The sequence below is a fragment of the Felis catus genome, chromosome F1, assembly GCF_018350175.1.
Source record: "Felis catus isolate Fca126 chromosome F1, F.catus_Fca126_mat1.0, whole genome shotgun sequence".
NCBI lineage: Eukaryota > Metazoa > Chordata > Mammalia > Carnivora > Felidae > Felis > Felis catus.
Genome location: NC_058384.1, coordinates 54,979,100 through 55,002,115, shown reverse-complemented (window position 1 = coordinate 55,002,115; position 23,016 = coordinate 54,979,100). Strand labels below are relative to the sequence as shown.

Genomic DNA, 23,016 nt, shown 5'->3' with positions numbered 1-23,016 from the left:
CAAAATGTTTTATCATTTACTTTTCTACCCTTTCCCTCTACCTTCTCTTCATTTCCTGAACAATTAAGTCCAAAAGAAATTGGCAGTGGGCAAAGAAACCAGGAATCTGTGGTAGAGGGGACAGGAGTGTTGGGGGATGGGGAGTCACATTGTCCTGGCTAAGCCTTTGTAGGCTAAGATGGACATCCACATGAAAGGGCAGCCTGGGGTAGGATGTCACAAACTAAGAACAGTGTTCCTATGGAGAGAATGTCTAAGTGTTTAGGTGTCGAGGAAAGGTGAAGAAAGTTTCTACAAGGAAGGGCAGCCAGAACAGAGAATCAAAACCCAAGAATGATGAAAAGAGTATCCAGTTTGATGAACAAGTCCAGCATGGAGAGGTAGAGCCCACAGTACATGAAAAGGGTGTCCATAAAAGAGAGGGCAGTTATGGTGACAGGAGTTTGATTACAGAAAACTGATCAACTTAAGCAATATATTAAGGATAATGAGAGCCCAGTTTCTCAGTGTTTAAAAAAAAAAAAGGAAAGGAAAGGAAAGGAAAGGAAAGGAAAGGAAAGGAAAGGAAAGGAAAGGAAAGGGAGATAAACTAGAGTGAATCACAGGGTACTGGATTTGAAATGAAATTGTCAATGCAAACTTATGGATTTCAACACACACATGGGTAGGTGGACAGACGGATGGATGAATAAAGTACAGACGTAAACTGCATGCAAATGCATACATGCACATATTTTCTAACTCTGTCCACTTAAGAAAATCTGAGAGCAGCAGCCCAACAGCAGGGCACTCATTAAAAGAAGCAAGGGCTCCTTGAAGAAATAGATGACTCCAGATCCGGGGCAGGAAAAGAAAAAGATGAGCCTGGAGCCCATTTGTTCTGTGTCAGAAAGCAAGAAAGTATTGCGATGATCAGGGTACAATGATAAGCTTCTAGTGGCTCCCATTGTGAAAGAGTGGGACAATGGTAGCATAAACATAAGTAATAAAAGTGATGTTAACCCACTGAATAGGAACCAATGAGTCCATAATGATGTGCGTAAGTAAATAAATACATTGAAAGTTTGATGAGGAACGGAGTACATGCACAGCTTCAAATTACTTGCTTTTAAAAAATACCTACTGGGGGCACCTGAGTGGCTAAGTCATTTAAGCACCCAACTCTTGATTTTGGCTCAGGTCATGATCTCATGTTTCGTGATTCTCTCTCTCCCTCTCTTTCTGCCCCTCCCCAGGTCACAATCTCTCTCTAAAAATGAATAAACATTAAAAACAATATACCTACTACACACAAAGTGGGGTGGGGGAAGAGAACATTATAGTAGAGGGGCCTAGCAGAAATTATCTTGGTCAATGATCCAAATAAAGACTATCACTAATGAAACAAATAAAAATTATGTAGTACCGGGTAGAATATATGAAAAAGATTATGGCATCATTTCTGTGATATTTCTGCCAAAGATACATAACCTGAGTCTAATCAAGAGGAAAAAAAAATCAGAATGATCCAAATTGAGTGAAATTTTACAAAATAATTGATCTTCAAAAGTAGTAAGGTTATGAAAATCAAAGAAAGACCGTGAAAATGTTGCATATTAAAGATAACTAAGGAGATAAGACACTTAGGATCCTTTTGCTATAAATAACATTATTCCAACAACTTGCAAAGCTTGAATGGAGTCTGAAGATTAGATGATAGAAATGTATCAATGTTAATTTCTTGATTTTCACAGCGGAATTATAGTTATACAATGTCTTTAAGTGGAAAGAATTTGGGGGACAGTGGGCCATCAGGTTGCAACTTACCATCATATGATTTATGAGAGAAAAAAAACCTGTATTGCATTAGAACTTTTTATAAGTTTCAGATTACTTCAGTAGTTTTAAATACCTACATGCATGTATATATGTGTACACATGTATATATGTATATATATATATATATATATATATATATGTATACACATATATATATACATATATGTATATGTGTGTATATATACACACACATACAGGAAAGAATGGCATCTCAAAATTGTTTCATTTTATTCAAATAGTTTTACAGTTTAAAATAATTTTGACATTTAAAGTAGACTTAAGATAAAAAACTATCATGCATAAAATATTTATAATGATAAAAAGGTTAATTTATTAGGAAAATGTAATAATCCTAAGTGAGTATGCACCTAATAATAGAGCTTCAAAATATGTGAAGCAAAACCTGACAAAACTAAAGGGAGAAAGAGACAAATTCACAGTAAGAGTTAGATATTTCAACATGCCTCCCTGAATAATTAATAAGACAACTGTATAGGAAATCAACAGCAATATAAAAGACCCTAACAACACTTATTAACCGATTTGATCTAATTCACTTCTATATACTGCTCTACTCAACAATATGTATTTGTAAAGTCTTCAAGTTCACTAATGTTTTATTTGCAGGATTTTAATCTGATGTTAAGTCCATCTGAATTTTTTTGTTTCAGATAATCTGTTTTGTATCTCTAAAGTTTCATCTTCTTCTTATTTCCATTTAACTCATTATGCATATAGTTTCCTTTAAGTCTTTATGCATGTTTTGAAAGCTACTTAAAACACCTTATATGCTAATTGTATCATCTTTGTATTTCTGGGTCTGTTTCTACTAATTGGCTGTTTTTCCTCCTGGGTGTAGGTCACAGTTTGCTGTATTTTTGTCCTACTACTAATTTAGGAACAGATGCTAGACAATATGAACACGATGCTGTTGAGTTTGAATTTTGTTCAGAAGCTACTGCCACGCGTAAAGTGGGAGTAACTGTCTAGATAACCTCATTTGTTTCCTTTCACTAAGAGATTACAATCCTACACTGTCTGTTGTATCAAAATGTCTAAAAGTGATTTTCCACATATTTTCTTCAGTTTTCTAATTTTTCACAGTGGCAAGGCAAATTTTGTATCAGTTACATCTTCATGGTCACTTATTTTATATGTTTAATTTTGTGTTTTCAAAAGAAAACTTTTGCCTTAGGGTATTTTTTTCCTATTTATTTGCTGTTTACTGTATAAATTATAATGAATACCCAATATTTAATATAAAATTGTAAACTACATGGAAAAATATAGAGAAAAAATTAAGATACCATTTCAACCTTCCCTATCTTCCAATTCTCAAAATCTAATCACTGTTAACAGTTTTTTATCTATGATTTCAGCTCCTATGTCTCTCTGTATGCATAAACATTTCATACAAAATGTATTACATGTTTTCTGTGAGCTGTTGTTTTAAACTTAATTTGTCTCTGAATTTTTTATGTCATTAGGCATAAAATTTTTCACTTTCATTTATTGTTTTAAAAATTGTACTTATTTATTTTAAGAGAGATGGAGAAAGCACAAGCAGGGGAGGGGGGGAGAGAGAATCCCAAGCAGGCTCCACACTGTCAGTGCAGAGCCCCATGTGGGGCTTGAACCCACCACGAAGCTATGAGATCGTGACCTGAGCTGAAACCAAGAGTCCACCACTTAACAGACTGAGCCACCCAGGAAGCCCTAAAATTTTTCACTTTTAAACTGCTACATGGGGCGCCTGGATGGCTCAGTCAGTTGAGCATCCGACTTCAGCTCAGGTCATGATCTCACGGTCCGTGAGTTCGAGCCCCACGTCGGGCTCTGTGCTGACAGCTCAGAGCCTGGAGCCTGCATCGGATTCTGTGCCTCCCTCTCTCTCTGCCCCTCCCCCGTACATGCTCTGTCTCTGTCTCAAAAATAAACATTAAAATAAATAAATAAATAAATAAATAAACTGCTACTTAATATTCCATCATGGGTATATGCCTTAATTTATTTAGCCAGATTAGTTACAAATATATACAAGTTACTTCCAGGGTTTGGTTTTCCCCCCCCCTGTTAGAAATAATGCTTTAGGGGCACCTGGGTGGCTCAGTCTGTTAAGTGTCCCACTCTTGATTTTGGCTCAGGTTATGATGATCTCTACAAAGTCGTGAGATCAAGCCCTGCATCAGGCTCCACACTGGGCATGGAGCCTGCTTGAGATTCTCTCTCTCCTTCTCCCTCTGCCCCTCTCCCGTTCATTCTCTCTCTCTCAAAAAAAAAAAAAAAAAAAAAAAAAAAAACTTTTTAAAAAGAAGTAATGCTTTAATGAATGCTTTACAGATAAGCCTGTACTTAAAACACTTTTGTGTACAAATTGTGTACACAAGGTATTTCTACAAGGTCAATAGATAAAGTAACATGTATTTTGATGCTCTCATAGATCGAATTGTTTTTATAGTTTCAAATTACAATTGCTCATTGCTATTACATAAAAAGGCCATTGATTTTTGTGTATTGTGTCCTACAACCTTGCTAAATTCACTTATTTCTGGATGTTTTTGTAGGTAACTTAGTTTTCTATGCACAGGATCATGTTGTCAGTGAACAAAGCCAATTTTACTTCTTCCTTTGCAATTTTTACAATTTTAATTTATCTTGCAATACATAACACTGGTAAGGAAAGTGTGGAATGTTCAGAAAAGGCTTTGAGACAATTTCTATACTAAAAGTTAAGTCCCTATCTCACCTGATACATACACACAAACACAACTGCAGAGTGAAGAAAAACGTAATAAAACTTTTAAAATATTGTCAGTAAACACAGAGAATTTTCTTATAACCACGGGTTGAGAAAGACCATTCCAATGAAGGCAAAATCCCCAGAGCCAAAATAATAGATTGACAACTTTGGCTACATAAAACTTAAAAAATTGAAAGATAGCCTGGTAGGCAGCACTGCAAACTTTAAACCTGTGCCAATGTCTTTGAGACTGGGTGATGGGAGAGACTGTGGGGAGTTCCGAGGTCACTAAAAAGACTGGCCTCTGGAGTAATTATTATTATCACATAGGCTGGCAGAGTGGGGAAAAACTGATATTAGAAGCTGGATATAGAATGACCTGCATTACCGTATTAATGAGATTATTCACAACACTACTGTCTGTGATCACTTACAAGGTGGAAAATGTACTAATGAATTTTTGAAATGCACAAGGAGATGTGTAGGAAGCAAACTCAAAGTGCCTATTGGATTCTTTTAACTGCATGGAATTAGGGGTATCCCATAAATCTCAGGAACAGCGTTCATCTAGATTTAACTATAAATACAAGTACAGTTATTCCTTATTGTTTCTATTACTTCTTTTGCTCCTCTTCCCCTATCTTGAGATCTTTGCTCTAATTTAATCTTCACTTGATTTCAGAGAGTACTTTCTTGAGTACATTTCCTCCAATAGGCTATATGGATGACATAACCCTGAGTCTTTATATAACTGAAAACGTCTTTCTTTCATCAAAAAAAAAAAAAAAAAAGAAAAAGAAAAAAAGAATGAATAAGAGCTTTGATGGGTTTAGGTTTTTAGATATTGCCTTGAATAATCAATAATTATTGTCCTTTTTTTCTCTTAGAAGTCCCTGTGTTGCTTATGAACCAATCAGTGCTTCTTTCTTCGTTGGCAAATAACTTTTTGTCTGTCTAGATTAGGAGCTTGTAAAATTGTTTCTGTATCCTTGAAATTTTGCCAGATAACATCTAAGAAGTGTGTCTTTAAAAAAAAAAAAATCCTGGGGCGCCTGGGTGGCACAGTCGGTTAAGCGTCCGACTTCAGCCAGGTCACGATCTCGCGGTCCGGGAGTTCGAGCCCCGCGTCAGGCTCTGGGCTGATGGCTCGGAGCCTGGAGCCTGTTTCCGATTCTGTGTCTCCCTCTCTCTCTGCCCCTCCCCTGTTCATGCTCTGTCTCTCTCTGTCCCAAAAATAAATAAATGTTGAAAAAAAAAATTAAAAAAAAAATCCTGTCTCATACTCAGAGCCCTCTCCATTCAAAGCCATATTCTTTCTCCAGTTTAGGAAAGTTTTCTTCTACTACTTCTTTATTAGTCATTTATCTTCTTCCCACTCCCACTCCCAAATTCTGCAGTGACTATCATTCACATACTAAATCCCCTGGATATGTCCTCCATGTTGCTCTCCTAAAACATTTACCTCTCACTAGTGACTTTTCTATTTTTAAATTGATTGACTATATTTGTAACTAGAAACGTTTATTGTTTTAAAAATTCATTCCAGTAACTTTTTTTCCTCTAATTTTATTTCTGTAAAAGTTCTCATTATACCTGTATTAAAGTTTACACCTATGCAAACCATTAATTCTAACTCTACAGTAGCCACCTGTTTTGGTCTCTTGGCTTAATCTCCTCCCATCAAACCAACATTACTTTGAATAGCTTGTGAATTTTTTCTATATGAATCTCATTTTCCTTCCCTCATGCAAAGTGGGAATAGATACATAATTTGTTAAGGATGTTTAAGAAATAGACCCATACCTAGTTCCTTTTCTACAAAGCCCCCCCACACACATTTTTTTTTTTTTTTCACAATGGGGCCTCACAGGAACTCCTCTGAGATTGCAGATTCTCTGGCCATAACGGAGACCCACTGAATCAGAATCTATATTCTGACATCATCCTCAAATGATTCTAATGTACACTACAGTTTACAAAGCGCTGATCTAACCAATAACACATGGGAAATGGCAATCATTGTTTAAGGAAACTGCCAGTTACCTTTTTTCACATATTGATATTTTATACGGCCTTTGTGCCCAAAGCTACACTCTGTTGTTGTTGTTGTTTTAACTAGGCGAACATTGGAATTTTGATTCTTTCATGATCTTTAGAGATTTCTCTTTATACTGAAAATATTAATAGTAATAATAAATGAAATGGAAGGAATGCCAGCCTATTCTCATCACGGCCAGAATGGTTTGGATACTGTCACTTAGGGACGACAAATGGGCCATGGAACAGTTGAGTTCAATGACATCTGTGAAACCATGGAGGCTCAAATCCCCAGGCAAACGGGAGACACAACGGAGATCACCCAGCTAGAGTACTTGGGTGACCCCAGTCAGGGTACTAAAACTTCAACAGGGAGGGCATGGGTTTCATCAAACTGTGGAGTGATGATGTCCCAGAAGAATACTTTATTCTGCAATTTCATCTATAGTGGGCAGTTTCCTAAGCCATCTCAAGCTAATAACTATGTCCTCCCTTTACCCCCATCTATAATTCCTCTGTATGGTAACACTACTTTTAAACTTGTGGTTAAGTTTGCGGCCAACAAAAGAAGCGGGGACAAGTGCTTGGTATTTACTGATTCAGGGACTTTGTTAATAGGAAACTCTTGCCGAGGAACGCCTGGCGAGGGCGAAGCCAGCCCTCTGAGCTGTACCCCAGTCGACCCCTTACCTGTTCCTGAAGTAGTACTGGTGTGCCAGGAACGTCGACCGAGCTTGGAGCCGAGCTAACGTGGCCATAGCCTCCCGGCTTCTGCGGGAGCACCGCTGTTACTATTGGTCTCCATGGCAACCGGGCTAAACCATAAAGCTAGTCCCGAGGGTACAACTTTTCGACCACTCCACTTCTACTTGCCACCCTGCTTCAGTTTGCAGAATACTAGAAAGACATTTAAGAAATATTTCGTAGGAAAAGGTTCCGGGTATTTGCCTCTATCTTTTCTGTGAGTTAAAAAGGAGGAGATTACAGGCGACGAAGGCGGTGCGGGGAGGAGAGGTAATGGTTGCTCCGGGCATCCGGTTTCCGCCTCCAGTCTGCTTCCGGAAGCTCAGCTCAAAATGCTGAACTGCTTCTGGAAGTCGCTGGTGCTGTGGTAGTTGGAGTCTGTTCTCGGGCCTGAGCCTCGAGGCCAGGCTCCTGGGTGTCGTTAATGTTCGGGGCCGCCGGGCGCCAACCGATCGGAGCTCCAGCCGCCGGGAACAGCTGGTGAGGCTGGCGGCTCTGGGGATGGGAGACCAGGAGAGGGTGTGATGGCCTGAGGCCGCCGGACCTGGAATGGAAGGGGGAGGGAGTTGGGGATGGATGATCTGAACACACTTAGGCCTTGCTCTCACTCGTGCCTGGGCTGGAAGCGATTTGAGCAAGGCGTTGAGGTGTGTGCTAAAGATGTGTGCAGGAGTACGGTAAATGCTTGCTGATTGCCCAACCCTCTACGATATTTGGGGAGTAAAGCTGTCTATACTCCAAGAGCAATTCATTTCGTCCCTGATTGTTGACAAGGCTAGGGACAGAAGAAGCTAACTTAATATAGATCTTATCCACTCACGTTCCTTTTTAATTGTACTAGATTACAGCAGGTGTCTTGGGGGATCAAATCCCAGAAATCTAGAGTTCTGGAAGTTTAGTACTAGAAGACACCCCACTCACCCCTCTCTTTTCTGGAGTGGGAGTGGCCTACCTGTTTCTGCCCCTTGAACGGTCCATTTTAGTTCAAATGAGATGTGTATGAGTGTTCCCTAAGAACATGTAAATGCCAGGATTTTAGGTTTGGGGTTTGACCAGGGCTACAGTACCCCCATCACCAGTGCCACTTTGAAATAATATATTGCTTTGATTTTTCAGAGTGCTTTCACAAATTCATGCACTTTATCTTTATGACAGCTCTGATAGGAGATTATCACGGGCACAGAATTCCTAAGTGAGTTGTCCAAAATTGCCATGGACATTTTAGTCCTGGACCTAGAAGCTGGGTTTTGGGTTTCTGATTGAAAGCTCTGCAATGTCAGGCCTATTTTTCCCCAAGCATACGTCGGACAAACAGTGAAACAAGTTTCCCACTGACAATTTCAAGCATAAAGTATTGAAAAATGGGTGACCTGTGGCCTGAAAACGTCCATTCTTAGATTCTGCAATGAATGAGACCATGAGGCACGCTAGTAGTCTGTGATCTCAAAGAATTCCTCTGCGTCCCTTATCGGTGAAAAGTTAAAAGAATATCTTGCTTGAAATGTTTTGAATGAGATTAGATCGTTCTGTAGTTCATTTTATAGTGGTTATACTTTTAAATTCTGACATTTTCCAGTGAGAAAGCTGGGAGTACTTTCTTAAATGAGCCATATTTTTTTTTAATGGTGTGTGTCATTAGCATAACATAAAACACTTGTTACATGTTTATTATTTTTAGTTCTGACAGTTGTATATACTGTGTAATCACCACACAAAACAAGATATAGGACATTTCCATTACCCCAGAATTCCCTCCCCAGGCATCTAATAGGTACCTGTCTTAATGTTTCACCATTCAATACCTTGTTAAGGGAACTAAACAAAATGTGCTTTATAGGTTGGTCTGCCCTTGTTGCAGCGATACTGATTTGTAGGACAGAGGACTATTTAATAAAAAAAAGTATGACTCTTCCAACTCCTTCCTCTCCCTTTCACCTTCTCACCAACTCATAGTTAGGTACCTCCGTATAATACAGAGAAACCCTCCTTCAGTTCTCTTAAAATGCTTATCTTCTTTTCAATTATCGGTGTAGAATTCATTTTTTTCTTATGGCCCAGAGGATAACGTAGTGCTTAGCACTTAATCATTGTTTCTTCATGAAACTCGGAAGAATCACGCCTGATTGGCCAGAATGAACACTTTCCAGCAAACTGGAACCTTGATTTTCTAGTTTATCTGCACAACCATTCCCTTATTGGAAAGTTCTCAATGGAATTTTCTTTTTCATTCATTGATCAGACATTTACCATACTATGCATGTAAGTTTGCTCTCAGTAGCGAAGCCCCAGTGCCGCTGGGGTTGCTACTACTGGTTGATTCCTTGGTGCGGAGTTTTATGTACATATATCTCATGTAAATCTTTTGAGGTGGGTGCTGTCTTTTTTTTGCATTTTAGAAATGGCAAAACAGGAGCAAATATAGCTTAAGTAACTTGCCCACGTACCATGTTTGCAGTGTGATGCTGGTATACCTAGAACAATTCTTCACCATCCTGGTATACGTCCTATTTGTCTGAATAAGATACAATATCACGGGAATATCTAAACGGGAAAGACTATGCCCGGATAGGTTAGCCAGCCTGAATTCCTGTTGTATATACCTCCCATCTTGACTTCAACTTTTTGTCCAGTGTCGAGATTAGATTTTTCAAGTTTTAGGCCCCAAAGCAGTAAATAGTAGATGATTTGTCTACCCCTTTAACAATTTGTTTGAAAAATAGAACTGAGATTATATTTTGTAATTTACTGCTACAGAAGACAAGTTGTATACAATTAAATAATAAAAATCCTCAGGAAATGAATATATCTTTTGTGCAAATTGTTCTTGTAAGTGGTTTATATTTTTATAAAATCGTTATACCTGAGAGTTTCTATCTCCTTTTCCTGACTCCTTATCCACACACAATTTTGAAATTAGGGGCCAAAAAGCGTAAGTATTGTGGCACTTATAATGTTAACCTGCCTTTTGAAATTTGATTCATTTAATGGATAAACCACATTTATAATTTAGATACACTTTTATTACATTTTACCTTATTAGTGATTTATATTTAAAGTGAATTTCTGGTTTTTAAAATTTTAAAGGTTGAACTAACACGTTTTACAATTAAGTCCTTGATAATGCGAATATTGAATTGCTGATATATTGAGCCATACTCTTTGTTTCAATGTGTGTGGTTTGCTTTTTTTTTTAAAGTCCTTAAAAATATAAACTATATTTATTCTAGATCATTTCCTTTTTTCTGTAGCTTCTTTCTTATTATTTGGATTTTCTTTGGGTCCAAGAAATGGCAGAGTGGAAAATGTGCATTTTTTAAATAACTGCCTTTTTTTTTTTTTTTTTTTTTTGTCTTTTATCTTGAGGTCAATTCTATACTGTCAGGTTTGTTTGAGTCAGGTTTCTGTTTCGACAATGAGGGATCAAAGCAATGGCCAGTGTGATTTTGGCCAAGTAACCCATTAATATTAGTTTAGCTCTTTAGCATTTTTATTTATGGCAAGCTGGAAACCTTTAAAACATCTTTGATAATTTGTCCTTTACCACCACATTTGCTCTGCTAGAAAGGTAGCCAGAAAGTTAAGAGTATCTGGCTTGTTAATGTGGCAGAAACTTTGAAATCAGGGTTGTCTAAATTTTTAGTGAAGCCATATTTTTCCTGTTTTTTTATTCACTCATTCATTGGTTTGTTCACCCAACAGATCTCTTTTTAAAAATTATTTATTTATTTATTTATTTATTTATTGAGAGAGACCGAGAGAGAGAGACAGAGTGTGAGTGAGGGAGGGGCAGAGAGAGAAGGAGACACAGAATCCTAAGCAGGCTCCAGGCAATCCTAAGCAGGCTCCAGGCTCCAAGCTGTCAGTACAGAGCCTGATGCAGGGCTTGAACCCACACAGTGTGAGATCATGACCTGAGCCGAAGTCAGCTGGTTAACTAACTGAACCATCCAGGTGCCCCCCCAACAGATCTTTTTTATTTTTATTTTATTTTTTTTATTTTTAAAATTTTCTTTTTCAACGTTTATTTATTTTTGGGACAGAGAGAGACAGGGCATGAACGGGGGAGGGGCAGAGAGAGAGGGAGACACAGAATCGGAAACAGGCTCCAGGCTCCGAGCCATCAGCCCAGAGCCCGACGCGGGGCTCGAACTCACGGACTGCGAGATCGTGACCTGGCTGAAGTCGGATGCTTAACCAACTGCGCCACCCAGGCGCCCCAGCCAACAGATCTTTTTTAAACATCTGTTGCATGTCAAGCATTATGCTAGGTACTTGTAATTAATATTCAGTTGTCTTCATTCTTATTCTAAGAATTCAGAATATATTATATATTCAATAAATATTGAATAGTTAGTCACCATGTTTGAGCAATGAATGAGACTCCTCGTCCATATTAGAAACTTGCCTAGGTGTGCTCTAATATATGCATGTTGACAAGAATTAGAATGAATTATTTTTTAGACTCTAAATTATTTTTGTTTGTTTTAGACTTTGACTTTATGTCATTTACACAACTTCTTATTCAACAATTTGTGTTTCAAAAGTGATTAGAGCGTAAAGTTTTGAATGACTCTTGAAGTTAAATGAAGTTAAAAACAGAAGAACCTTCAAATTTAAATAGCAAATGAGCTTGCCTTATTAACTCACTATTTGGAAAGTAGAAAAAGACTTTTTTCTAAAGCCATGAATGATTTTTTTTAATTTAAGTTAATTTTTAATTTTTGGCCTAACTGCTAGGGTTTGGAGGAAAGAAAGCTTTCTGCCTGTTCCTGTGGTAACAAAAGTGACAAAATAGCAGGTGCCAGCAGCACTTCCAGTCAAGTTCAAGTCTGTGGAACCTTTGCTTCCATTGGCAATGAACTTTTCTGTTTGGTGGAGAACCTGTGGCTCCTAACTTGGTGGAATGACTTTCTTTGATTTATTTTTTCTTGTATCTATATATTATTAAGTTAGGAGTCAGTCAGAAATGCAGCATTAATTTTTAGGGTTTTTTTTTTTAATATTCATGAAAATCTTTAAAGAGTGCATGAATGTCTTGAAATGATATGCAAGATTTTTGCTAATGTCTGTTATCCCCCCCTCTTCCCATGAGTCAGAGTGGTTCAAGAACTCAGAAAGGGTAAGGTCTGTGCTTTCATTATGATATCCTCAGGATTCATAAGGTGGTTACACCTTAAAAGCAGAATGATTTGATATTTCAGTGACCACCTCATTCATGTACAGAGGTTGTTAAAAGACGAAATAACTACTCTCACATAAGTATTCACTCTCATCCCACAGAATCCCTTCAAGGTAGAAAATATACCATTTTTATGATGAATAAACAGTCTGAAAATAAGTAATTTGTTTAGGGTCCTATAGCTAAGGAATAGAGTCAAATTTAGCTTCCACATTCATAGATTTGACTTTAAAGCTTGTGTTCTCTAGTTTCCTCCCAGCCTTTTCCCCTACCTAGAGAATTCTGGTCCATGTGCATTGCCTAATATTAATGTAAAGTTATAATTAATTACTTACACGTTTCATAATAAGTTCCCCTAACTCCACGCTACCTCTTTCAAGAAGAGAGAAAAGGTTACTTCTGATTAATGGTTTAAGTTAGGTAGGTCAGGGAATTTCTAAACTAGCTTAAATGTTAACATTTAATGTTAGGGTTATTCTATATTTCCTAAGAAATATTTCCTCAAGGTATATAAAAGGAGATACTTCTTTTAATCATTTTAAAGGTTACTAGACTGAGATAAAGACTTATTTTGACAAATAATGTTACCATTAAAGAAGGAAATGCATAAATTCCTATGAGCAGTAGAAATTTTAATCAAACAAATCATATTTTATTGAATTAGGCATGAAATTTAGCCCTTGATGTGGCATCTTTTTTTTTTTTTTCATGTTTATTTATTTTTGAGAGAGAAAGCAAGCATGAGCAGGAGACAGGCAGAAAGAGAAAGAGAGAATCCCAGGCAGGCTCTGCACCGTCAGCAGAGTCCATCGTGGTGGGGCTCAAACTCAGGAACTCTGAGCTGGACGCTTAACTGACTGAGCCACCCAGCCAGCCCTGATGTAGCATCTCTAAGGCTCCTGTTTGCATGTTTAGGCACTCATTGTCATGATCTACACTATTATGTGTTAATTTTAATGTGTGTTCTTTAGCTATTTACTTTTATGACCAAACAACCCTTCCTATCTTAAGCCAAAGCTAACATGAATATCAAAACATGTAATTCCAAGACTATTTTCTTAAGTTTGTGATCAGTCATAGCGTACATTCGTCAGCATAGCTCTTGACTAGGTATTCCTCCTACATTGTTTTTGTACACATTGAATTTTTATTCATGCAGAAACTAACAATAAATGGCTATTTCCTTAACTTGCTAGAAGCCAATTAAGTAGTTGTATTTAGCAGTGGGTGAATTCGTTTTAGCACTCCACTGCTAGAGTTACTTAAGTTTGTAGAAGAAATAATCCTGTGTTTTACAGAGATGAAGAGGAGAATTTTACCATGTATTAGGTGATAAGGAGCATTTGATTTCTTTTTCCTTACCTAGATATTTGATAGCTGTGGTCAGTTACTTTTTTGTTACATATGGAAGATTTTTGTTTCTTTTTAATGAAATTGTTGGGTTTATGAAGACACACATGTCTATCATCTTATTATGTAGTTATTTTTATCAGTGTCCAGGCAAGGAAATTACTCTCTAATTTTTCTGTACATGCTATATTTTATCCTCTTAGGAATAGTAGTTATTGCTAATAGAGTCTCCAAAAAGGAAAAGTCACTGATGGAGTAATTGGCTGTCAGTTTTTGGGGGGATCAGTTTTTCTGGGCTTTCTTGGGCTTCTTTGCCGTGCCTCCCTGTACATTGTTGACTGCTGTTTGAGAGCCCTTGATTTGATTCATCAGTCAACTGCTAGTCCTGTGGGAACATGTGAGCATCGAGTTTGGACTAAGGCCACGTCCTGAGTCTTCTTTCTTAAGCAAGAAACATTTGAAAGAAAACTCTAAACTCAGCGCCAGGTTTCTACATTCATTGACCATCCTCACTCTCAAACATACGTTTTTAAGGAAAGCCTTTGTCTGAGTTAGAATTTGGTGTTAAGAAAGCCAGGGAGAACAATTTACTCATTTTATTGGATGTTTTAATAGTGCCTAGAAGAAGACTGACAAAAACTTAACCCTTGGCGCAAAATTCTTACCTAAAACTGGCATATCAAATTTTGGGTTGATCATACGTTTTATATTGCTCAGCATAATGCAATACACCTGCGAAAAACCAAAATGCTTATCTGCTCAGGTCATGTCGTTTTCAAAATCCCACTTTAGATAGATAGTGGGACTGTAATCTTATTCTATTTATTTGGAGTATTTGAAGAAAACTCTTAGTGAACTGTCATCTTAGACATTGTACCTAATGCAAACTATTCTCAAAAGATATCTTTTCCATTGAATTTCAAATGGAGAGAAATTGTTTTATAAATATGTTATTCAAATTAGCTAAGTGGTAATTCACTAAATTTTACTGTAATTAAACTTTACAGCTATGAATGCTTAATAAACACGTTTTTGTACAGAAAAGTTCTGTATTTTCAGGTTCTTTCCTCAATAGGAAAAGTCTCATTTAAGAAAATATCTTGAAGATAAAGTGTTTCCATACCATGGTCTTCAATGTAACTGCCGAGGCAAAGGAAATAAATGAGCTATTGATTATGTGGTCTCTTATAATGACTTTATTTCTGTGAGGCCAGATGATGCCAGTTTTCCCTGAGAGATAGAAGTGAAGCAGTGTGACTGACTATAATATCACTAGCTCATTAACAAGGGTTTTGACTTGCGGGAGTCTGGTGAGTTGAAACTGAAGTGGGGGGAAAAGTGATTTTAACTCTGAATGTTGCGTATTTTTTTCTGTGTTTTTGTGAGGCTTTTAAAAAGTCTTTTTAAAGTAAATGTCTTCATTGGCATTCGTATCTGATCCCTATTTGAGTGACATCATGGAATAAATAGGGTTCTCTGGATACATTTTTAAAAAAATTTTTTTTAATGTTTATTTGTTTGTTATATATGTGAGTGAGTGGGGGAGGGGCAGAGAGAGAGGGAGACACAGAATCCAAAGCAGGTTCCAGGCTCTAAGCTGTCAGCACAGAGCCCGTCGCGGGGCTCAAACCCATGAACCGTGAGATCATGACCCAAGCCGAAGTCAGACACTTAATCAACTGAGCCATCTCGGCGCCCCTAAAATTTTTTTAATGTCTTTTTTTTTCTTGAGAAAAACAATACAAAGTCCAGTAAGGTGACAATTTTAATGATGTTATCAAGAAATTTTGCTTTCATTCTTAGTAATACCAGTTCTATTTTCTTAAGCTGTTTGTTACAATACTACTTTTTAAATGAAATTGATTGAAGACTTAAGTTTCAATGGATTGAATCTGATTGCTAACCTTTATCTAATGGTGGTAGGTCCACCACATTTCCTTTTTGTGGTAAAGCACTAGATTATAACTTCCAAAATAACCTGCAACTTTAGTTGTAGATGACATTCATGCATTGAGTTAATTTCATATTAATAATCAGACCTAGTCATTCACCCATTGATGAGAAAACTGCATCTCCAAAGAGTAAGTTACTTAAGAACCAGGTGATACCGAGTCTTCTTTTAGACAAAGGTCCTTATTCTGGTACACGTTAAGCTGGCGTCCAGTGAATTTTATTAAAGGTGCAATATTATATTCAGAGATCATAGGTCTTTCAGACTACATTTCTTCCAAAGAAATAGTATTCAAGGAAATGAACAAAATATTTATTGCAATAAAGGGAAAACAAAAATGTGATTATTAACATAGAGATGATGGAGAAAAGACCCATTTGGCTTATCAGTATAGTCAGAATTGTAGCCCTTCTTTTGGCTTAATGCTAATTCCTACGCGACACCTATTTCTCATAACCAAATGCAGGGTTCTAAAACCTGAGTAATATATAGGACGATTTTAGTGGCTTTCCAGAGTTTATTTAAAATATATACTTCAGTCACCATGTTAATTCAGAATGCTAAAGGAGATAGATCAGGAAAATACAATGCCCACATTAAATGAAAGACGATGTCGGGGCGCCTGGGTGGCTCAGTTGGTTGAGCATCCGGCTTCGGCTCAGGTCATGATCTCACCGTTGGTGAGTTCAAGCCCTGTGTCAGGCTCTGTGCTGACAGCTCAGAGCCTGGAGCCTGCTTCAGATTCTGTGTCCCCCTCTCTCTCTGCCCCACCCCTGCTTGTGCTCTGTCTCTGTCTTTCAAAAATGAATAAACATAATTTTTTTTTTTAAATGAAAAACTGTGTCCATTTAGTTAATTGCTCACAATGTACATTTCACTGATGACTACAGCATCGGGGGCTTTGGATTCAACTGACTATCACCACCTATACTGTCCTTGATTCAGGTCTCCCATTCCTCTTTTCTGTTCAAAAGAATATAATGCTAAGTGTGAGTCATTTGGCTTTACGCAGATATATATTAAATCTGTCTCAGAAATTAAAATAGTACCACCTGCTGCTGCATCACTCATAAACAAATGCAAACTGGATACTGGAATTGTGTGGTACTAGAATCCCTTTCTTGGCTGCAGTTGGTTGAGCATTCAGGCTCTAGAACCAGATTGCTGGAGTTTGAAACCTGTTTCTACCATTTTCTAGGTGTGTCACTTTGGGCAAATTGCCCTTAATGTCTGTGTCTCTTTGTGTCTCATATACCACCTTATAAGGTTATTATGTGAGAATGAAATGAGGTAATGCATATAAAACACTTAAAAATGGGCCGAGCACATAGTAAGTTCTTGTGTTAGAAGCTGCATGTGTGAATCATCTTATAAGTAGTAAATCCAGTTGAATTAAAATGTATGTTTGTGTTCAGATTATTCAAATGAAAACACAAAATGAAAAATTATTATAAGGAACTTGCAAATGCCTCAAATTATAGACTGTAGAGACTATATAAACCAGGGTCAGCAAACTATAGCCAGCCATCACTTGGTTTTGTAAATAAAATTGTATTAGAACACAGCCATTCATTTATGTATTGCCTAGGGCTATTTTCACCTTGCAGTGGCTAAAGTTGAGTGGCAATGACAGAGACCTAATAGACTGCAAAGCCTAACAGTTTACTGTTTGGCCCTTTAGAGAAAAGTGTGCCTACCCCTACTGTAGATTTAGAAGTTATATAGACCTCTGTAGTTGAGGATATTTTGATCCCTAGGTCCTTCTAAGACTCAGAAATGATTGTTCATGATCTGTATAAGAAAGATACATGTTTGAATTAACTATACTGTTTACAAAATAAAATTGGAATTTTGGGCTTTCCATCACCAACCGGTCTAGAATCTTTGGGAGTTGGGTTTGGAAAGGGTCGATATAATTTATAAAAGTCCGTAAAGAATGCTTTTCCTAGCTGACAAGCAGATCATTTTCTCACTGGTAACATAGTTTAATGGTTTTTGTTTGTTTCTTTTTATTTAAAAAATACCAAGAGACTGTCTCAGAATGAATTATAAGAAAAATGATGGGCCATTTTAGACCAGTGAGCCTCCAGTTTGAGTATGAACAGTTTCTGCTTGACTGAGTTATGAGATTAGTGTGGCCTAAATATATGCCTAGTGTCTGGTTAAACTCTCCTTTCACATATATTACAAATCTTGAAAGTACCTGTCAGTCTTTCCATCTCCCTCGCATATCATGGTGGTGACTGGGTAGAGCGTGTGGTGAGTAGAGGATTCTACAGTTTCCTTCTTCACTTAGAAATTGCTGTGGGGGAGGGGTGGTTGGAGGAAGGCTTGAGAAAGCTCTCTCCATATCTGTTCTAGCAAAACTGGCTCTAGGGAAAGGGCAGGAGTAGACTAATGAGCAGGGATTTAAGCAGAAATAACTTTTCTATAATTACACAGTAAAAATAGGAAATTACCGGGATCTTTCATTGCTGATATTATGCTTACTCTATCTTGAAGTAATTCGTATGTTTAATAAAAGAACTTACATATGAAAAAGGAGCTTAAAATGAGTCAGAATATTTGAAACTATCTGGGATAGAAAAATTAAATAGCTTTTAAACATTTCTCTGTAATAACTATTAATTTTAGATTTAGAGTGAATTGTCTGCTGTAATAAACTAGGTTAATGCAGTTAATACTATTTTCTTTAATTTTTTTTCTTCTTTTTTTTGAAAATGTAGGCATTTCAGTCGAACCATGGAAGAACTGGTTCATGATCTTGTCTCAGCATTGGAGGAGAGCTCAGAGCAAGCTCGAGGTGGATTTGCTGAAACAGGAGATCATTCTCGAAGTATATCTTGCCCTCTGAAACGCCAGGCAAGGAAAAGGAGAGGGAGAAAACGGAGATCATATAATGTTCACCACCCATGGGAGACTGGTCACTGCTTAAGTGAAGGCTCTGACTCTAGTTTAGAGGAACCAAGCAAGGACTATAGAGAGAATCACAATAATAATAAAAAAGATCACAGTGACTCTGATGACCAAATGTTAGTGGCTAAGCGCAGGCCATCATCAAACTTAAATAATAATGTACGAGGAAAAAGACCTCTGTGGCACGAATCTGACTTTGCCGTGGACAACCTTGGGAACAGAACTCTGCGCAGAAGGAGAAAGGTAAAACGCATGGCCGTGGACCTCCCACAGGACATCTCTAACAAACGGACAATGACCCAGCCCCTTGAAGGTTGTAGAGATCAGGACATGGACAGTGATAGAGCTTACCAATATCAAGAGTTTACCAAGAACAAAGTCAAAAAAAGGAAATTGAAAATAATTAGACAAGGACCAAAAATCCAAGATGAAGGAGTAGTTTTAGAAAGTGAGGAAATAAGCCAGACCAATAAGGACAAAATGGACTACGAAGAGCAAAAAGTCTCAGACGAACTCATGAGTGAAAGGTGACTTTTATATTCTCTAAATATAAAAATACGTGTCTCCATTGTTTGTGCTTGAACGTATTTTGTATTTTGATTAATTCTATTTTAAAATAATTATAAATTATAATAATATAAAATATAATCATAGTGATATTCCTGTTTAACCATCGTTACATTTCTTTATAATTTATGGTGTTTAACACAAAACAAAATTGCTTATTTGATTTAAACAAAGTCTTTCCATTGTGTTTTAAAGACTTAATTTTCAGCTATAAAGAGAAAAGGAAATGGATTTTCAATGGGGAAGAATGCACTTTTGAATAACAGCACAGTTAGAACTCATAGAATTGGATTTGTAATTATTTATTTGTTTAATTATAGAGCTTTAGCTTTGGTGCTTTTTAGTGTCACAATTCATCAGTTTATTTTGATTCTTAAGAATCAAAAATTGGTAGCACTTCAGATATGGCTTGATCTTTTTAGAAGTCTGTGGAATACTGGGAATTCTGCTCACTTAGGAATTGTAAAACCTAATTTACAGTCTAGAAAAACTTGATCTTGTCATTAGACAAATGAGAAAAACAATGATCCCTTGGCAGCTAGTCTCATGTACCTATTCTAGAAAGCAGATATACCACCATGATAATTGTTAGGTACTATTTGGACAACATCAAGAGGTAAGTGATCATTTTTCTTTCACACAGAACTAATGCTACTGTAGGAAATGAGAAAGTATTGACATTGTTCACCTTTTTAGGCATGTTCTTAAAACCAGACTCAGAACTATGATCCAGAAAAGAAAAAAAAAAACATTGCTTACTGGGAAAGAGTATTTGATTTTAATTTGTAAGACTAACCTCATCTTAATCATGTAGACTGAAGACCATGGACTTCATATATATGTATTTAATAATACATATTATTTTGTATATACATATATATTTGCTTATAAATATGATTACAAACATGAATAGGATCTGGTAAAATTTATAGGATGGGGCTTTTATTAGAGATAGTTTGCTATTTATGTTATTTTTCTAAGGAAGTAAAAATTATTCAAAACAAAAAAAATGTTTCAGGAAGGCTTTGAGAAGTTTATGGTATCTGCTTTTCTTCCAAAAAAAAAAAAAAAAAAAGACAGCATTTTAATACCATAGTGAAAATTATTTGTATGGTAGTATTGAGCCATTGTGACTGAGGACTACTAAGCTTGACTTGAAAGTGATGATCTTGCTCAGTTGCTGGGAGAGAGCGTATGTGTAGTGGAGACTAAGTATTCATTTCTGGATTATTTACAGATTACAGCTTTTTGGATTGATTGTTCAAGCCCCTCCTTTTATTGATGTCTGCCTTTTATTGACAGACATCAACCCTGGAAGAAAAATGAGATGCAACTCTCTTGATTTCTCTTCACTGTAAAAAATATTTGAGTATCTATTAGATATAATCAGTCTACCCAGCAGTCAACAGCCCAGGTACCAATTTTCAAAGAGGATGTTTTCACTCCTGAATCATTTTTTTAAGTATTTCTTTCTTTGATTTTAAACTTAGCCGTGTAACTATTTTTATTGTCACTCAGATGCATATTCTTTCTGTGGGAAGATTGCTAAATAAAGGCAGTGCCTTTTCCCTGCAGCCCCATAGTTTAGAATAGCAGACAAGCAAACAATGAAAATGAAGTGTGCTGAGCGGAAAGTATTGGTCAGGGAAGATTTCCAAAAGGAGCTATGATTTAAGCAAGTGCTAAGGCATGGATTGTGGAGCAAAGTGGGGTGTATTTGGTAAAGTACATGTAGTTCATTATGACTAGAACATAAAGTGGGGGTTGAGGCTACAGCAGTAAGCATGTTTTAAGGCCTGGTAAGTAATGGGAGGAATTTTAACAACGAAGAAACTCAATTAGATTTACACTTTCTCAAGGTAACATGATCTCAGTAACAGTGTTTTTTTTAGCTTTGACTGACCTCTAGTCCATCCTTAAGTGAGAAGTGAATTATGGCAGTGATAGTAAAGGGAAAAAAAATAGAACACTTTTAAGAGTTGGAATCAGTGGAAGGTTGACTGTACTGGGGAGGACAAAAGAGAAAGAGGACTCTCAGATGATGTCTTGTTTCAAGAATCAAAAATACGGGAAATGAACAGATTGGGGCACAGGGGATTGGGATTAGTGCACAAACGCAAATTTGACCAGCATTCATGGGATATATTCTCTCTGAATACCATGCTATAAAAGTCATGCTTTAAAAAAGAAAAAAAAAAAAGTGGGAAGAGGTGTCCTTGGAGATGAGCCATAATGGCTGTCAGATGCTGAAAATGAAAAGCCCTGCTTCCATATAAGTTCTTGTGCTGATTTATCGGACATGCTGACAACTACATGGTATACTTAGAGCAACTAGCTAGATGTCAATGAGGTGAAATACAAACAAAGAAACATGTTGTTTAAAACATGTAAAAAGATCCCAAATGAAGACCAGGGTCATTAGGGACTAAGAGCTGCTCTCAGAGGGGGAAGTCTGATTTCCTTATATCTTTCAGAAGAGTAAGCAGGCAGAGAGAGAAGAGAGAAGATTGGGATGCCACTTGGAGAAAGAACATAAACAAGAGATAGGGAGAATTTAGGTTGGGATCATCCATATAGAGCCTTGAAATCTATATTTAATCCAAAAACTACGGGGAGTAATTTTAGGTTTTTAATAGAAAACATTTTATTATTTTATTTATTTAATTTATGTGTATATGTATAGATATGCACGTGTTTTATAAACATTTTCTTTTAGAATACTTTTAGTTTTATAGACAAGTTGCAAAGATAGTACAGAGAGTTTCTGGATATCCTATTCCCATATATCCTGCACCCAGTTTCCCCTGTTGTGGTACACTTGTGAGAATCAATAAACCAACATTGACACATTATTAATGAAAGTCAATACTTTATTAGAATTCTCTTGTTTTTCTTTAATATTCTTTTTCGGTTCCAGGATCCCATCCAAGATATCATATTTTTAGTCAGCAAGTTCTATTTGGAAAAGATGAGCCTGGTTAGATGTAGACTATATTAAAAGAGGTAAATCTGAACTCAGAAATGAGAAGACTATTGTAAAAAAAAAAAAAAAAAAAAGAGAGAGAGAGAGAGAAAGAAAGAAAAGAAAGCACATAGTTTCACAATCCTTTATCTTTAAATCTGAATTCTGAAAGCTGTGAAAAACTAATTCATTCATTTGAGGCCAGACCTAACTTGAACTCTATTTAATGTGGATATTCATTCAATTGAAAAAAATATATAGTAATAGGTTTGATTCTGGAATGCTACCCCAGACCGTTATTAGTCATTTAGTCATTTTAGAACATATCTTTCCAAAATTTGAAAAGTGAATTTTAAATACATTTTGCCTCAAGGATTTCAGAAAAAGAATTGTGATTCAAGGTATATATGATAAGGCCATATATTAGGGTTGTGTTGATAGAGGCAGACAGGAAAGCACTAATGAAGAAAGTTAAAGAAAAAGGTACCAACTTAGAGTTCCTTGGTAAAATGTGCCACTTAACAAATTTTATGCTTTTTGTTTTTATTTATTTTTAATAAATAAAACAACTGAAATGATATTCTATATTCAGAAAACATTTGGGTTTAGATCTCATTTGTGGTTTTAATCCTGAACTCTCAATTTAAATATTTTAAAACAGATTAATTTTGTTTAATAAGTCAGGTTATAGAGGTATACATGTAAACAGGAAAAGTATAAAATTCACCTGAGGTAGTTTCCTAATTGGTTAA

General features: G+C 36.5%; 2 protein-coding genes across 10 annotated transcripts in view; one reads left to right on the top strand and one right to left on the bottom strand.

Moving 5' to 3' along the window:
* The window catches only part of SPATA17 (spermatogenesis associated 17), a 189,737-nt gene extending 182,198 nt beyond the window's left edge, over positions 1-7,539 (bottom strand). For all 6 annotated transcript variants that reach the window (XM_019822203.3, XM_003999504.6, XM_045049006.1 and 3 more), the window contains exon 1: positions 7,286-7,539. In XM_019822203.3, the coding sequence (XP_019677762.2) occupies positions 7,286-7,353 (68 nt within the window). In that variant the 5' untranslated portion in view covers positions 7,354-7,539. The remainder of the gene's footprint in view (positions 1-7,285) is intronic.
* Positions 7,540-7,642: 103 nt separating this feature from the next.
* GPATCH2 (G-patch domain containing 2) overlaps positions 7,643-23,016 on the top strand; it is a 175,763-nt gene continuing 160,389 nt past the window's right edge. For all 4 annotated transcript variants that reach the window (XM_045049003.1, XM_045049004.1, XM_045049005.1 and 1 more), the window contains exons 1-2: positions 7,643-7,819; positions 18,546-19,262. In XM_045049003.1, the coding sequence (XP_044904938.1) occupies positions 7,764-7,819; positions 18,546-19,262 (773 nt within the window). In that variant the 5' untranslated portion in view covers positions 7,643-7,763. The remainder of the gene's footprint in view (positions 7,820-18,545; positions 19,263-23,016) is intronic.